The sequence below is a fragment of the Anguilla rostrata genome, chromosome 2 (assembly GCF_018555375.3).
Source record: "Anguilla rostrata isolate EN2019 chromosome 2, ASM1855537v3, whole genome shotgun sequence".
NCBI lineage: Eukaryota > Metazoa > Chordata > Actinopteri > Anguilliformes > Anguillidae > Anguilla > Anguilla rostrata.
Genome location: NC_057934.1, coordinates 14,527,743 through 14,544,736, shown reverse-complemented (window position 1 = coordinate 14,544,736; position 16,994 = coordinate 14,527,743). Strand labels below are relative to the sequence as shown.

The window sequence follows — 16,994 nt, the reverse complement described above, 5'->3', positions numbered from 1 at the left end:
TCTTAGAGAACGGCTAAGGCTTGTTTTTTTTCTGCCTTCCAAAAATGTCTGTGCGGCTTGGCCAATTACACAGGAACTCCTTTTCAACGGCCTTTGAAGATACTGTGAGTAGAATGTTTGTGGAAGGCTACACAGAGAAAGTTATGATTGTAGCGCGTGCTCGTCTTGTGTCTTACCCTGCCAAGCGGCTTTTTCGTATTGATTTATGAAAATTTTGTGGTGATTTAAAAAAAAAGTAAATAAATAAAAAGAAGAAAACAATAGTCTGTCGATTACCCCAGAAGTTCTGCCCGTTTTTCTTTCCTTAAAACGCGCGATAAACAAATAGCTTTCGCCTGCAGTGCCTTCGCTCGTTTCACTCCCTCAGACGAAACGCGTTCTTCACCAGGAAGTAGCGAGAAGTCGGTTTTTGGTTTTTGCGGGAGAGGATCGGGTTGTTCCAGGTGCGGATCGTGTGGCCTGTCTTCCCCCTCCGATTACCGCGGGGGGGGGCGGGGAGCGTCTGTTGACCGAGGAAGTCTGTAATATCATCTGCGGAGTTTGTTATTATGGTGATGAATCGGCAGAGGCTAGCAGGTCTGGGAAGAGCTGGAAAACGCAGTAACTCTACGCTGAGCGCCCCGCTCCAGGCCTCCCCCCCCTCTGTCAGCAGAACCGGGAGACCTCGTGTATTTATGGTAATAGAACCCAGCTGTGTCGTGTGATGTGACAGTTCAGAGGGGGAGGTCGGGCGTGGGGGGAGGAGGCGGGTTTGGAAGAGGGTTAGGCTGGCTGGCGGGCGGGCGGGGGGGAGGTATCGCGGGATTGCGCGGTCTGTAATTCTGCACTCTGCCATGTGTAGGGCGCACCGTCACCCCATGAGGGGGGCACTGCTGCCATGTTCCTCTCCCTCTGCCAGGCCAGATGGTCCCTGTCATGGAGGTGGGTGGGGTGGGGATGTGTGGGGAGGGGGGAGCGGGTTGTCTGGGGGAGGGGCCAGGATGAATAACTGCGCCAGAGTCGCCCTCCCTGTGCGACCCCACATCTGGGGCCCACCTGCAGCTGTGCTCTCTCTCTCTCTCTCTCTCTCTCTCTCTCTTCCTTCTCCCCTCCCTTCTGGTCCTGGCTCCCTCTGTCTCTCTCTCTCTATCTCTGTCTCTCTCTCTCTCTTCCTTCTCCCCTCCCTTCTGGTCCTGGCTCCCTCTGTCTCTCTCTTTCTCTCTCTCTCTCTCCCCCCCTTCCTTCCTTCTCCTCTCTTCTGTCCCTGGCTCTGTCTCTCTCCCATCCTTCTCCCCTCTCTTCTGTCCCTGGCTCTCTCTCTCTCTCTCTGTCTCTCTCTCTCTCTCTCTCTCTCTCTCTCTCTCTCTGTCTGTATTTTTCCGGAGGGAAAGTGGAAGGGGTGATTACAGCAGGCCTGTATTTGGCCAAGCTGTGATCCGCGGTGGCGGTGCCCACATCACTTCTCGACGCATTTACCGCACCCCTTGGATGGGCGTTGCCACACGCGGGGGGGGTCTGGGCGGGGGGAGGGCGTGTAGGGATGTGGGTAGGGCTGGACGGGAGGGGTGTGAGAGGGGTGCGCCAGGCGTCCTCAAACGCCATTTCATTTTGTCACCTCCCCGGCCCGGTTTTCTTTTCTTCCCCTTTTTTTCGATGATGACAGGCCGTGACGCTCTCTCCCTGGCGCCGGAGCGCTTCCTGCGGCGCGGCGCGGAGCCGCGGCGCCCCGTAGCGAACGCAGCGCGCGGCGGAGGGGTCTTATTTACATTAGCTCCCTGTGCTAATCTGCGCCGCCGCCGCTGAGGAGACGAGCGCAGAGGAGCTACGGGAAGCAGCAGCGCCGCGCCCGTATCCATGGTTGGTTTTTTTAGCGAAGGCGGCCGTGTAAACACGCCCCGGGTTTGTTTGTGCCGCCCGCGCCGGTGCGTCCCCCCGGGAGCCCGGAGCGGGGGCTCTGCACCTCGTGGATAAACATTCTTTTTCGGGGGGAGTGGCAGCAGGGGGGGGGGGAAGAGAAGCAATCTCATTTCTCGGCTCCATCCAGCTCCGTCCCCTCTGAGGTGTGGGCTCTCATATCTGACTGGATCCCGGTGAGCCGGAGTGGCGCTTGGGGGTGGGAGGGTGGGGGGGGGGGAAGGACCGTGGGCCTGATATAAAAGTATGCCGCCCCTGCTGCTGCTGTTTCAGAAAGGGTCCAGTCTGTTCCCCCCCCGTCCCCGTCCCCTCAACACCCACGTCTTACTGAAGAGGTCAAACCTGTGGACTGGAAAAGGGCACTATTAAAGGGGGGTGGGGGGGGGGGCAAGGTCATTAGCTGCAGAATGTTAAATCGGTTATCCTCCCCCCCGTGAGCATGACTGACTCGGCTGTTTTCTGTCAAGGAAGGCAGGCCGCGAAGTGTTAAATAAGCCAGCTTTCCTGGCTCGCCTGGGTTTGCCGAATCGCCCCTTTTTGGTTCCCTTTGATGTCTGAGCCCTGCTTTCCAAATGACGTGCGGCCAAAAAAAAACGACCCGGTACAGCAGTGGCTTGCTTTCCGTGCAGTCCGCTACGTCATTCCGTGTCCTGCGTCGCTCTCGGCCTGTTAAAGCAAGCCAAGCACGCGTTTGAGTTTGAGAGCTCTCTCTAACATGGGCTTTGAAGCTGTATGGCTCTCAGTAATAATCTGAACCTCAGGATGTTTCATTTGAATTTTTATTGCAGTGTAAAGTCAGTTTCAAAGCCCTAGTGATGGTAAAACTAATTTGATGGTAAAAAAATTAGGCTAAGCGAAGCTGAAAAAGAGCGAGTTCAACCAGCCAGGGCTGCAGGTTTGAGTCCTGGGTGAGACACAGCGATTGTACCTGTCAATTGAGTTCTTTCAGTATCCAGCAATGTAAACGATAACTTGTGAAAAATTCAGCATAGTAACTTAAGGTAGATAAATAAGAGAATATAATGTACCTACCAATGGAGATTATAAAGGTGCTGCTATCTGTTTTATATTTGCACAATACTTGCAGTTTTTGAAAAGTTATTTTCAGGAATTTGATATTAATTATCTTTGAATAAAACTTAGTTACTAGGATTGGTATTGCATTATTTCCAGTTGCCTGAAAATGCTATTTAATTCTTTTTCAGTAATAGCTATTTTACAATCTGTGTATTTCACTATCTTTGAAATAATAGTTACTTTCAGAAAGATATTTGATACTGTATTTATGGCATGACAGCTGGGCGTGTGTTCGAATTGAGTTTCATCTTGAGGTTGAAGTTAAGCCGCTGTACGAGCCGAACCGTGTTCCTCGTAGCGTAGCGTGTAGTGAGGACCAGAACCGCGTTCCCGCCAACCGGCCGGTCGCACGTGTGCGCGGTTTCCTGACTGTGCGGTCGAAGGCCCGGGCTTCTGTTCAGCGGAGGTGCAGCGTGACCGCTAAAGATGCTGCTGTACTTACCACTCCTCTTTAAAATCCCTTTAAGCGCTTTGGGGGGATAAGGGCGCACGGCGTCCAATGAGGGGCGTCTGGGGGCCCGCTAAAACTGGCTTACGGCGCTTCTGGAGGAGCCGACCGGCACGTGACCGCCAGACGGGGATAGCGGGTTTAAGCCGTTTGGAACTTTCCCCTCCCCGACGGCGGTTTACTTCTTCGTGGGCGGGGCTACGGGAGCTTGGTTGGTGACTGATTGATTGACGCAGGGCGTAGCGAGTTAAACAAATAGTGACCTTTCGGAGGGAGTGGACTTTGAAGCGGGTTGTAAATGGCACGGAATCACAAACAGTACGTTATTGAGGTGGTGCTGTTTTGTTAGGCACCGGTCACTTTCCCCATGTCAGTCACTGGAAGGGTGTGTTGACTGCGATGTTTGTCTGTAGTTGTTAGCAGACCGTGCGGTGAGTGTGTGAGAGGTCGTCTGACCCACACACACTCTGAAATGGGGACGCTTCCTTTAAACTGTGGAGCTGGTGAACAGTCAAAAACCTGACTGTAATCTGCATTAAGGCCTTGGTGGCTGTGTGGGGATTATGCCTGTTCTCATGGCCAAAGCGTGAAGGAGTGAGCTGTGTGTGTGTGTGTGTGTGTCTGTGTGTCTGTGTGTGCACTTGTGCATGTATGTACGTATGTGTGTCCATATGCATGTATGCATGTTTGTTCATGTGTTAGTGGATGTGCGTGCGTATTTGTGTGTGTGTGTATGTGTATGTGTATGCACTTGTGCGTGTGTGTGTACGTCTGTGTCGTACGTGTGTGCGTATACATGTGCACATACAGTATGTATGTCTGTGTGCGCTTGGGTATGTGTTGTATGTGTGTGCATATACATTCGCGTGTGCGTATACAGTATGTATGTATGTCTTTGTGTGAGCATTTGTGTGTCTGTGTGTGTGTGTGTTTGTGTGTCTGTGTGTGGGTGGGGAGCTGTGGGGGGTCGGAGGCGTAGAACAGATGTGTCCATGTCTGCTTGCGAAAGCCCGTGTTTTGATATTCGTCACAGCGGATCCGCCGCGCCGGTCTGTTTATATTGATGTTTATTAGCCGCTCGGGGTGCGCTGACCTGCGAGGGCACGGATATCACAGGCAAGCGACTCCGACAACACAGTCTGTTATCTGTGCTGCGCGGAGCGCTGGGCGCCGGGCGGCTCACGCTGGGACGCGCTGTTGTGTTTGCGTTCAGCGAACCGCGGGTTTTCTCCTTAACGTGAGCGTTTTCGCCGCGAGCCGTTTTGGCGGCCGCCGGGGCGGAGCTTGTGCAGCGGGGGCTCGTGGCCGCGGGTCCGCCGGTCCACTCCGCGCGGGTTTCCCGAACTCCCGAGTTCCTCCCGAGCCTGACGCTGCGCGCGAGGAAGAGCGCGTTGTCTGCGGGGCGCGTGAGTGCGTCCGTGCGTGTCCGTGCGTGTCCGTCCGTCCGTCTGTCTGTGTCTGGGAGGAAGGCCGCTGTCTTTTCCCGTAATGTGCCCTTCTGAAAGTCGTGTTTCTTTTTGGCGGGGGGCGCTGTCTCTTCCTCCTTCGCTCCTTCCTCCCCACCTCCGCTCCCACACCTCCTAACACATCGCTCTCGGTTCTGCTTCGAAGTGAACGCAGACCCGTTCTGAACACAGCCTCTTTGTGCCAGTGTTCTGCGTGGCGCGGTTTCCACCTCTGACGGCGCCTGCACTGTGGGCGGTTAATCACAGCGTGTCTGTAGCCCCTCTGTTCCTGGGTGAATTTGGGGAGGTCCTGGCACGACTTCTCTCTGAGGTTAGCGCGTAAGCGAGCGTCGAGCTTAAGGCAGCGATCGATAGCGATAGGCGGCAGAGCTCGGGGCGAGAGGGCCAGGGCGAGGCGCGGTCGTCACGGTGACACCCTGGGTTCGGAAACGCGACACCGCTACGCTGTCATCGCGAGCGGGCGAACTCCGCCATGGCCGATTGACCCGGGGGGGTCGTCGCGGGCCGGAAACGTCGTGCCCGCCGAGCCTGGCCTGCCCAGAGCACCTCCCCCCACCTCACGCCACCTCACCGCTTCGGCGCTTGCCCACGGCTAGCCGCGGCGCGTTGCGGCCGCACCCTTTGTCTGTCCGCCGCGCGGGTCGTCCGGCTCGCGTTGGGGCGGGGAGAGAAGCCGGTTGGGCGGGACGGCGGAGAGGCGGGGCTTTCCGGCGACATTGTTGTTTTAAACGGCCTGTTTAAGAGAGGACCCCTCTCACCGTATCGGGGCAAGCTGCCAATCCGCCGTACTTCTCAGGGCGAACGGAGCGGCGAGACAAACACTTCTGAGTCGCCGTGACACGCAGGAATCTCTGCGCTGACGTCCGCTGCAGCCGCGGCGTGCGATTGCTGTCAGCGATCGCTCCAGTGTGATATTATACGTGTGCGCTTGCCTGCGTGTGTGTGTGCGCGTGTGTGTTTGTGCACACTTCAGTATTCAAAGGAACACTGCTCAAAATGCCAGCGGAGGGGGGTGGGGGGGGGGGTGGTGTTTAGTTTGGAGATAGAGACAGCAAATGGAAAGAGTTATTGGGGGAGAACGAGAGTGCGGGTGGTGGGGGGGGTTAGAGAGAGAGAGAGAGGATAGAGAGAGAGGTGGGGGAGCGAGCGAGCGAGTGAGTTGAAGAGGAAAAAAAAGGGGCAGGCTTTCTTAAAAAAAGGCAGCGGAGGCCAGATCACAAATAAAAAATAAAAGAGAGAGAGAGAGGGAGGGAGGGAAAAAGAGAGAGAGGAAAAAAAAGAGCGGGAGGGGGAAAAATGTGCGGAACCCGTGAAGCGGACGGGAGAGGGAGCCGCACCAGCCCGGAGCGCAGCGCCGCACACTAACGCTGGCACTCTTTACCGGAATCTTTTTCCCGCCTCCTTTTTTTTCTTCCTCGCTCTTTTTTTTTTTTTTTTTTTCCAGGCATCTCTGTTTTCCTTTCCTTGTTTAATAGAAACAAAGGCAGGAGGCGAGGAGAGGAGAGGAGTGGAGAGAGGGAGCGATGGTTTGAAAGGCGGGAGCGCCGCGAGGAAGGAGTGACTGAGTTTTTTTTTTCCGTTTTTTTTTTTTGGTTAGCGACTGCGACGGAGAAGGGGGGGAGAGCGCCTCGCGCCGAGCCCGGTCCGTTCTTCCCGGAGATAGGAGGGACGAAAAAAAAAAAAACCTCTTCCTGACCCTCTTCTGCCCCGTCCCGCCGCTCCGCACGCACGCACGCCCGTGCGCGTGTGTGTGTGTGTGCGTGTGTGTGGCGCTGTTCTCCTCCTCATCAAAGGGGCATTCTGTTTGAAAGATGGGGCAGCCGAGGGCACAGAGTGGCTGTGCTCTGAGCCACCTTCCCTAGCTGAGGAGAGACGGACTGAGGGCGAAAGAGGAGTAGGGAAGGGGAGGGTTAGGGTGGGTGGGGGGGGGCACAGAGGGGTGAAGGAGGAGGAGGAGAAGGAGGAGGGGGGGGACCCCCAGGGCAATCTCTGAGAATCTTCTTTTTTTTTTTTCTTTTTCTTTTTTCCCTTTTGTTATGTGACTACCATGTGTAGCTCTTAATCAGAAGAATGTGGAGACAACATTTTCCAGGCAAGCGGCACGTTTCCTGTTTCTCTTTTCTGCTTGTCTAATAAAGTGTGGCATGGTCGGAGGGATGGGGGGGGGGGCGCGGTGTGAGGGGGGGGTGGGTGCGTGTTAGGGTGTGCTTCCACCGCGGGTGTGTGTTTGCGTGTGCGTGCGCGCACATGCGTGTGTGTGTGTGTCCGTGCGCGTGTGTATGTGTACACGCATGCATGTACTTGCGCGTGTGCCTGTGTGTGTGCGTCTCTGGGTTGCCAGTTGATACACCTTTAAACATTCAGCCGTACCGCAGTGTGGGGGGTTTTTTGTTTCCCCCTGTTTCTCAGCGTCCGTTTAGTTTTATTTTTATATCTCTTCCGCTCTCTGGCAGCAGTGCAGCGCATAGGCGAGGGAGATTAGCGGGGATTGAGTCCGGTGTTTTCGCCACGGCTGCTGGTGACGCCCGCTTTTGTCTCCCCGGCCGCTGGAGTAACCGGCCCCCTCGGACCGCACAAAGGGGGCCTTTTAGGAGGGAGCTCTCTAATTTTCTTGGCAGGGGTGCGATTGGCGTGGCGGGCAGCTGGGTGGTGACAGGGGCGGAGCCCGCTCCGGGAGGACAAGGGGCCTTTGTGTGATGTGGGGGGGGGTTGGGGGGGGGGTGGGGTGATGTGTTTGGAGGCTGCCAACAAAAGGGGCTTATGTTCCCCCCGCTGGTCCCGTGTCATGACCTCACACCGTAACACGCAGCGTGCATGTGTTTGTGTTTGGGGTTTTTGGGAACGTGTGTGGGATTGTGTGTGTGTGTGTGCATACATGTGTGCGTATGTCCATTCTGTGTGTTTGTGTGTATCCGTGTGTGTGTGTGTGTGTGTGCGCGGGCACGAAGAAGGAATTCTTTGCCTCCAGGACAGTTAAATGTTCCAGAAAGTGCTGGCTGTACTCCAGCAGCGACGGGGGGAAACTCTAGAAAGAAAAACAGTGTTGTTTGACCCATCTGCACAACTGTGTGTTGCGCCGTGGGTTCAGATTACTCGAAAGTTATCACCGCTGGCAGGCTGCCACGCTGCGTGAGTGTGTGAGAACGTGTGTGTGTCTGTGTGTGCGTGTTTGTGTTTGTGCCTGCCGGAGGGAATTGTGTGCGTGTGTGTGTGTACATATTCACACATAACATTTGCACACAAACATGTATTTTGTGAATTCACTCAGAGACATGTACACATACACATACGCAGTTGCTCCCTGTTTGTCTTGTCGGCCATAGTCCATAACATTGTTGACTGCATAGCTCAGCCTGTTGTCAGGAGAGAGCCACCCGCAACTGCAGCCAGGCAGCTTGCTTGGGGTTGCTAGGTAACCAGAAGCAGCTGTTGATCAGAAGGTAGAGGCAGTTCCACGACCCGGGCTTCCAGACAGCTGGAGAAGGAGGAACCTGCTTCCATCTTCCATAAAGCCTCCCTATCGGCTCTGACAGGGGCTTTCATTAGGGCATTGTGGGAAATGATCACGTCCTGTTTGTTTTCGGGGTTTTACTGCTCGCCTGGGCGGCCAGAGTCCCATTTAACAAGGCCCAAGGTCAGGATTGTGGTGCTGTTTGAGTGACTAAATTGGTTGCTTGTGTTCAGAAAATGCGTTTAGAGCAAATGAGTGCGGTCTTCAAACCTGTGGGCCTTTTCTCTGTTTCTAACGGCACTTCTTCGGTGCGAGGTTCCGCGAGGAAGTCTGAATGTCAGATGTACCGCCGCCAGACCCTGCGTTTTATAAGACAGGTCTTCGGTTTGTTTAATGTCCAACATGATACTTTCCAGGTTCCCAGTAACCTATAAACTCTTCAGTAACCTATGAAGTTGTAAAGGGTATTTTGGTGTGTGAACAGACACTGGAAAACCTTTTTGCAGATGAAAATAGCTTTGTTGAGCATTTGCCTTATATGTATGACAAAATAAGCCAGCCAGGGCTCTGATTCCTTCTGTTCTGATTTAACGATCTAAAAACTTCTCACTCTTTTTAAAAAAATGTCTTTTAATATTAGATGATGCAACATTGAAATGAAGAAACAAGAGATTTTTTCTCTTGCAGTAAGGAAGCAGTTAACACAATAAAGTTTTATTTTTGATTAAATTAAATTAAATTTTTTGTACTGTGAATGACTTTTTTGTGATCTTAAGTGTCCTGATGGAGGGGAACAAGTAGTTCTAGATGCATTACCCATTCAGTCTGTTCAATGTTATTAATTACAGCATTCACAAGATCATTCCCCGCAGGTGTAATTGCTAGCATATCAAATTATTTTGAACATCAAGAGATTGCATTATGGCTATTATATAATAGCGTTGTTTATTATATTTAATTGTGAGCAAAATTTATTTTCGCTTTGAAGTTCTGCCAATAAAGCCCCTTGAAATGGGAATGTAATTGATTCAACATCACAACGCGATTGGTACTGATTTTGAGCCAGAATTTGTCATGCTTTCTTGTTTTTATATGGTTAGATATTAATGGAAAGCAAATAACACAAATTGTTTATTACACGCCTGCCAAACCCCAACATAACATTGGTTTGTACCAGGGAGAAGAAAAAAAATCAATTTGTTAGACATGTTCTGTACCGATATTAAACTTTTTGTCCTTAACAGTTATAATTATGTTTCTGCCATTGTTGACTCGAAAATGTTTTATTTCTCATTATCGTCATTTATGAAGAGCCATGGTGGGCTATGTAACGTCCATAGCGGCAGAACCTTTGCCTCACTACTTGATGCTTGCAGGCACAGACGTGCACAGTAGAAGGAGCGTGGAGTTTGATGTTGGACACATAGAGTGTCTGTGGCTGTGTCTTCCCTTCACATTCCAGTGATGATGCTGCAGCCAGCTGCAGAGCCAAGGTGCATGGAGTTGGATATCTGTTTGGCACAGAGTGTCTGTGGCTGTGTCTTCCCTTCACGTTCCAGTGAGGATGCTGCAGCCAGCTGCAGAGCTAAGGTGCATGGAATTGGATATCTGTTCGGCACATAGAGCATCTGTGGCTGTGTCTTCCCTTCACGTTCCAGTGACGATGCTGCAGCCAGCTGCGGAGCTGAGGTGCATGGAGTTGGATATCTGTTCTGCACAGAGAGCGTCTGTGGCTGTGTCTTCCCTTCACGTTCCAGTGAGGATGCTGCAGCCAGCTGCGGAGCTGAGGCTGCTGAATTCTCGGGGGAGCATATCATGGTGCTGATGGAGGGTCCCTCAGGGGAGGGGAGCCAGGTAGCGAGCAGCAGCTGCCTCCAGTCCTCTCCAGTGCCGCTGTCTGTTGACCGCGGTGGCAGGAAGGAAGGGATTCATTAAACGGGGGTCGAATTAGAAAGGGGCTCCATCTATCACCGCTTTTATTCTGAAAATAATTTCCCCCAACTGTTTAGGAAAAGTTTGTCAAAATTTGTTAATTTGCTCGCTAAGCCTTAATCTCAGACTCGTGTACTTTGGTTTGCGGGTACTTGCCTTTGCTTGTGATTGGTTAGCCGCAGTTCGTGGGTTGGGGGCGAGGGGGAGGGCCTGGGAGGTTTAGAGAGCCGGAAGCTACTGCGGGGCCTAAGGGAAGCGTCTTCGGGGACAGGACACTCGTGTAGAGGTCGATCGGCGTCAGTGAAGAGAGCTGTTCGGTCCAAAGAGCGCGTATTCGTTTCAGCAAAAACAAGAGCGTGAAAGTGAATGTGTCTCTAGAGAGACGCAGCCCTCTGCTGCTAATGAGAGAGAGAGAGAGAGAGAGAGAGAGAGAGAGAGAGAGAGGAAGTTAATAAAGGACTCGCTGTAACGTAGCAGGACGGACTCTGCGCCGAGTATCGGAAAGGTTAGCCTACAGGATGCGGCCGGCAAGTTTGCCGTGTTCACTTGCCGTGGTCCTTCTCTCTCCCTCTCCCGCTGCCTTTGTCGCGTCCTTTACCCCGTCCGCTGCACAGCCTCTTTCTCCGAGCGGGCTCTGCGTAAGCACTTGTGTCATCGCGCTTACAGTAATCTGTGTCTCACGGGGGCAGGGGTGCGGGCGTAGGGGGCGGGGGGGCGGGGGGGTGTCACGGCCCCCTTTTCGACGGCAGGGTGTCCCAGGCCGTGGAACGGCCGGCCCGTCGTATTCGCGCAGACCCTCGCCCGCTCCCCCCGAGGGAGCGTTTGAGGCGCGGAGGGAACGACCCCCGAGACGAGCCGTCGCCGACGGACGGCGCTAACTCTCCGCGCGGCGGGAGGCGCGGACGGCGAAGCCCGAAGCCCGGCGGGTTTTTTACGCGCCGCCGCGGTTTAACAAGACGCCCGCGAGCGCGGGAAGCCTGCCTCCCTCGCTCTGGAACGGGGGGGGGGGGGGGAGGCGGGGAAGAGCGCGGCTCTAATCTCCAACAGCGGCACAGATGTCACTGCCTAAAATAAAGTGCATTATAAACCAGCCAAAGCCAGTTAAGTTATCACCATGACAACAGGCAGCAGGCGGATGGAGGGCCACGGTGGCGGCTCCACAGCCCCGTGAGTGCAGCGCATCTCCTCTTCAAGTGCTGCCTCTCCGCTTCTTCTTTCTTCTCTTTCTTTCCAACCGCAGTGTCTTTCCATCCCAATTGCCTCTTCATGTCTCCCTTCGGTCACTCTGAAGTGGGCATTGCTCGCCAGCGGCCTCTGTTGGTGAGGCTCGCGCACCACACGCTCAGGGCCGTCGTCAGCTGTCTCCCGTGCTCTCCACCCTCTCTCTGACTCACTGTCCTGTCTCTCTGCTCCTCCCCCTCTCCTCTCATCCGCCTGTCCTCCCCCTCCTGTCTGTCTGTCTGTCTGTATGTTCTATGCCCACTGTAGCACTGTTTCTGACTCTCCATTTTCGGTTGTCTGGCTGCCAGTATTTTACCCGTTTGCCTTTTTGCTTTGCCCTTCTGTCCATCCTCTTATCTTTCTGTCTGTATGTCTGTCTATCTGTACCACTGTCCTTCTGCCGTACCTTTGTGTCTGTGCCCTGTGTCTGTCTTCCTGTCTCCTTGTGCCCCCCCATCTCTAGGTGTGAGCAGGTGAGGTTATTTCCAAATTTCCCTTCTTAATTCCCTCCCCCCACCCCCTCCCACACTGATCTCCATCCGGTGATGACGAGAGCTTTTCTCAGCTCATCTGCCGCTCCCACTCAGCAGGGGGTGGGGGGTGCAGAATGAACTCATCCACCCCGGGACCCGAACCTCGGGGGAACGATGCCGCTGGCTCCCGTTCGGTTTTTTTCGGCGACCCTGTCGTGGCGCTGACTGGCGCGTCGGCGGGGGAGTTTGGCAGGCCCGTCCAGCGTGGATGTGCCAGGAACATGAATATTGATGCTCCTCTTATTAATATTGTATGAAATGGGTGTTAAAATGCTGGATGGTCCGGGATGGGCAGTTTCTGCTGAGTGGTGTTAAGTGGTTGGTCAGAGGCAGAGGGGGGGTGGGGAGCGGAGTGCATCCGAGGTCCAATCAAACTTTTGATCCGGACTCGATCTCTGCATTACTCAGTGACAGAGGGACGGTTAGCCAGGCACTGGCTGGCAGCGCTGGTATTCAGTCTTTCTGAAAGCTTTTTGAAAACCGCGTAGTTTCACACACACACACACACACCTACCTACACACACACTTCTCCCCGTGTGTGTTGTCTCCGAGGTGGCGTTTAGAGCTCTCAGTAATGCAGCCGGTATGAAGGAAACAGTAAGGTCCCGACACAGACAGGAAGTGAACGATCCGATGGTGGAGTAATCGCGACGGCTTGTCTGCCTGCGATTGGCCCAGAGGCACAGATAGGAGTCTGACTCAGATTTGTCTGACTTCTGCTCCTCCTCAGGCTGACGTGTGTGTGTGTGTGTGTGTGTATGTGTATGTGATAGAGAGCACAAGGCTGAACTTTGTGGGGTAATTGATCGCTATTTGAGGAAGTGCTAGCTGAGACAGATGTTGCCAGCGAGGTTGTTAGCTAATCCAGTCTGAGTCGGCCCATTGATTTATTGAGCACCATTTGTTTGCTCAGCCAGCGAGTGACTGTGGCTACATATTCTAATCTCCAAATGTAAAACAGCACACCAGTGCATTCTGGGATGCAGAGCACTCTGGGTAACTCATTGGTAACAGGTGCTGAGCATGGTTCTATGATGGCTGCTCAGAACAGAAGAGCCTTATTTACAGGTAGCCAGTGACACGGGCGCCTCTCTGTGGAAATTCTGTTTTATTTATGCAGTTGCTTTCCAGTTGCTCCATGTTATAAGTCTGTATGTTCCATAATCTATTCTTTAAATTAAATTTATAAAATGACATGGATCGTTTAGCCCACGGCTACAAAAGCACTGTCCAACCAGGGTTTGAAATCCACAGTACAATGCTCTAACCACTACACCACATACGTCACTATGGACATGGACATGGTACGTTGATGGATTTTCTTTAGGACGGTACAATTAATGCAGTTAGACTATGGCACCAACACCGATCCTGGATTAATTTCTTTTTACTCTTTCTTTTAAATGATAATCTTTTATTATGTGAGAGGTTGGGATCGAGAACAGGTTGGCTGATTTTCGATCAGTGCTGGACGACATAGCAGTGAAATTATATTTGTCACATTCAATAAAGCTGGTGTGAGGCCACAGAGACACATCTGGAATATGAATCGTTTCCTCCCACACAGTTCATGAGACCACCCGGCATCAAGGAGAAGAGCGGATCTGTCTCTACACTGGTCATGGTCTTAACAGGTCTTATTGTGTGCAGGTGCTTTTGAGCCAGCAGTCCTGGCAATGTGATTAATAATCTCTCTTTCTCTCTTTTTCCTCTCTCTCTCCCCCTCTCTCGCTCGCTCGCTCTCGTGTCCAGGTATCCGGCCCCAGATCATGAACGGGCCCATGCACCCGCGCCCCCTGGTGGCGCTGCTGGACGGGCGCGACTGCACGGTGGAGATGCCCATCCTCAAAGACCTGGCCACCGTGGCGTTCTGCGACGCCCAGTCCACCCAGGAGATCCATGAGAAGGTACTGCTCCCCCACACGAGCTCCAGGACACGCACAGATGCCCCTGTACTCATTTGAACACGCACACATGCAAACACACATAGGTGTATCCACAGACACTCGAAGAATCACACAGATATGCGTACCCACTCAGCTACACATGTACATTCGCACATGCATGTGGATGCACACAGACATTTAACCGCCTGGGCTAGATCCAGTCCAGTGACCTGTAAGCTAGTCAGTCCATAGATTGTCTGATGAAGGAGTGTATATCCTAATTGCTTGGAAACAGAGGAGGAGGGTGGGCGTGTCCGTCCTGAGAGTGACGGCCGGCAGTCCTCAGAGCCCGGCTTGTCGGCACAGGGGCGGAGCAAGCAGCACACCCCGGCTTTAATTCACGTCCCGTCTCCCCCCCCCCTCCCCCCTCCCCATCCCTTGCGTGAAGCTAATATATGCAGTACTGTATATTGGCTTTTATATTCTTCCCAGTTAAAATAAAGTGGGTTCATTATGATTTAATGTCACTCGCTGCCAAAGTGTGATGTGTCTGTATCACCCGTATTGTTCGAAGGGAGAGGCTCATAATGTGAGTGGAATGTAATTACGTTGCGCTGGCTTGTATCGGTCCTTTATTGCTTTTTCATGCAGCATTGGGGCTCCGCCTGAATATATGGCCAGGAAGATCGCTATCCGAGAGCGATGCTATCAGGAGCTGGAGAGGGCTGAACCCTTCCCTCTCTCCTCTCCTTTATAAAGCCCGGAGTATGGGGGAGGAGGGGGGGGGAAAGCTCCATTTGCATAAAAAACATTTGATCTCGCGCCCGGCGCCTCGACGTCGCGTTTACCGTTCGTTTCATCGGTGACATATTTAAAAAAATATGGCCAGAGTGTTTGCTTTCGAGTGCGTTCCGCGCTTTGCGCTAATGGTTTGTTGTTTGGAGGCCGCCATCTTGGGGAGACGTTTTTTGGGGAGAAAAATCTAATCTAATTTAATGTCGAATTGACTGCAGTCGAAGGCGCCATGTTAAATTGGCCTCTGACTCTTTCCTTCTAGATCATTCCAATGTACTGTAAATCAGCGGAGTCTATCGCTGTATTCTTTAGCCGCAGCTCCTCCCGCTAATGCAGTCCTGTGGCTGCTTTCTGTCGGAGACCATGAGGAAATATGATGAGAAGGGCGGGCTGTTCTGCTCAGGCTGTGTTGCTGCGCTTGTGATGTGGAGCAGTTCACTGTTCCAGGTTAGCGTAACCTGCAAACTCCTACACGTTGTAGCATGAATAACTGAGGAAGTTCTTTGTGGAACTGAGCTTTGAACTATTGTCCACATATGCACTACGGATGCCTGGTTTGAAACGGCCTGGGTGTAGTGAAGTTCCTGGCTACCACAGGGAGCTTTGGTATAGGAGCCTTTCCATTCGTGTTGCGTTGAGCTGGTTTGTATGGGAAGATAGAGGCCTCGATGTGGACCCTCACAATGTGACAACTGGGCCTACTCATCATCATCATCAGCTAACGCCACCCGTGCTGAAGTTGAAACGTGAGGAGATAAAGGTCTGAGTCTGCTGGTCTCAGTCTACATGGGGAGCAGGAGGCAGATTGCTGTGATTTTTGCAGGCCCAATGTTAACATTTCACTTATCATGTATATATTAGCTCAGCGGATTCACCAGGCTAACGGCGCTATTCATCCTCACAGTTGGTTTTTCAATGGAGCGATGAAGGCAGGAAGCTTACCGCTGTAGGGCATGACACTGGCTCCCTACTGGGGAATTCGAACCCTCGACCTGGACCTCTCGGGGCCGGGGCGCGCTGCTCTGCCTGCTTCATCGCGGCCGGTCGACGGACAGCCCGGGGCTCGCGATTAACGCGCCCGCCCCCGGCGTTCCCGCAGGCTAGCGACCGCCGGTGGAGACGGCGAACGAGACCTGCACAGATAAGGGCGGGATAGCAAGACCCTCACGTCCGGGCGAAACATCTGTCCTCTCAGATAGATTTAATCAGCGCGCAAAGTCGGTGTCCACAGGCAAAAAGAGGGGAAAATCCGTTCGTCGTTACAAGCGCGCGTGCTGTATGGAAAACCAACGGTAACGTTATAGCGCAGGGCTGCCCAACACTGTTCCTGGAGATCTGCCGTCCTGTAGGTTTTCACTCCAACCCTAACAAAGCACACCTCATTCAACAACTAGCAGTCTCATCGAGCTGCTAATTAGCAGACTCAAACATGCCAAATTAGGGTTGAAAGCAAAACCAACAGGACTGTAGATCTCCATGAACAGAGTTGAGCAGCCCTGCTATAGTGGAATGACACAATACTCTTAATATAGAGTAGGTGGAGCATTTTCTGTCAGACAGGGTGGGGTGTGCGTTGGGTAGAGGAAGGCCTCCGGTCCTCCCTCCCTCCATACCCCTCCCCTACCCCCACCTCCTGCCCGGTACTGAGGGAGAAAGCCTGGCTTTGGCTCCAGCCCTCTGTACTGGATCAAATGAGCACACCAGAGGAATGACTTCATGGCCATAAAATCTCGCCCCTGCCAGAAATTCTTTGGAAATGCGGGGTGGTGGGAAATCGGGGAGGGGTAAATAAACGGGGAGGGGTTCTCTCTAACCCTCTCCTGAAAGCTGCCGGGTGGGGCCCCTTCGGCCCTGTGCCACGCCTCCAGGCCGACCTGCCAGAGATAACATCCTAAACGTTCACGTATCCGGGGTATTTACGAAAGAAGAAAGGAACGTCCCCAAAAAAAAGATTAGTTCAGATTTTCCATTGAAGTAGACGCGGCAGTGAGAAATAATTTCTCTCTGCACAACATTTTACTGCGTTAGTCAGAATTCACACTGGGGTGCTTTGTCTCCGGCAGTTCTTGCCTTTGGCGAATAATGGAAGAAATGAAGTGATGTGTAAGGAGAGGTTTAACCTTGAATTAGCATCTAGCTGGGATTCCTGGGACACTGTTCTAATAAAAGCTTTATGGAAATGTGGAGCTAATCTGGCAGTGTATGCAGGGGTAATGTGGTTAGCTGGAGGTGAATTTAAACTGTTATTTACTCAGAGTGCTTGATGGCACTTTGTTGATATCCGCACATCTG

At 52.9% G+C, this 16,994-nt stretch overlaps 1 protein-coding gene across 5 annotated transcripts in view; it reads left to right on the top strand.

Moving 5' to 3' along the window:
- Window positions 1–16,994, top strand: part of LOC135247357 (C-terminal-binding protein 2) — a 95,461-nt gene that overhangs the window by 63,581 nt on the left and 14,886 nt on the right. For 4 of the 5 annotated variants that reach the window (XM_064320710.1, XM_064320708.1, XM_064320711.1 and 1 more), the window contains one exon: window positions 13,774–13,928. In XM_064320710.1, the coding sequence (XP_064176780.1) occupies window positions 13,774–13,928 (155 nt within the window). Of the gene's footprint in view, window positions 1–6,819; window positions 6,977–13,773; window positions 13,929–16,994 lie in introns of those variants that run through there. The other variant, XM_064320712.1, reaches the window with a different exon arrangement.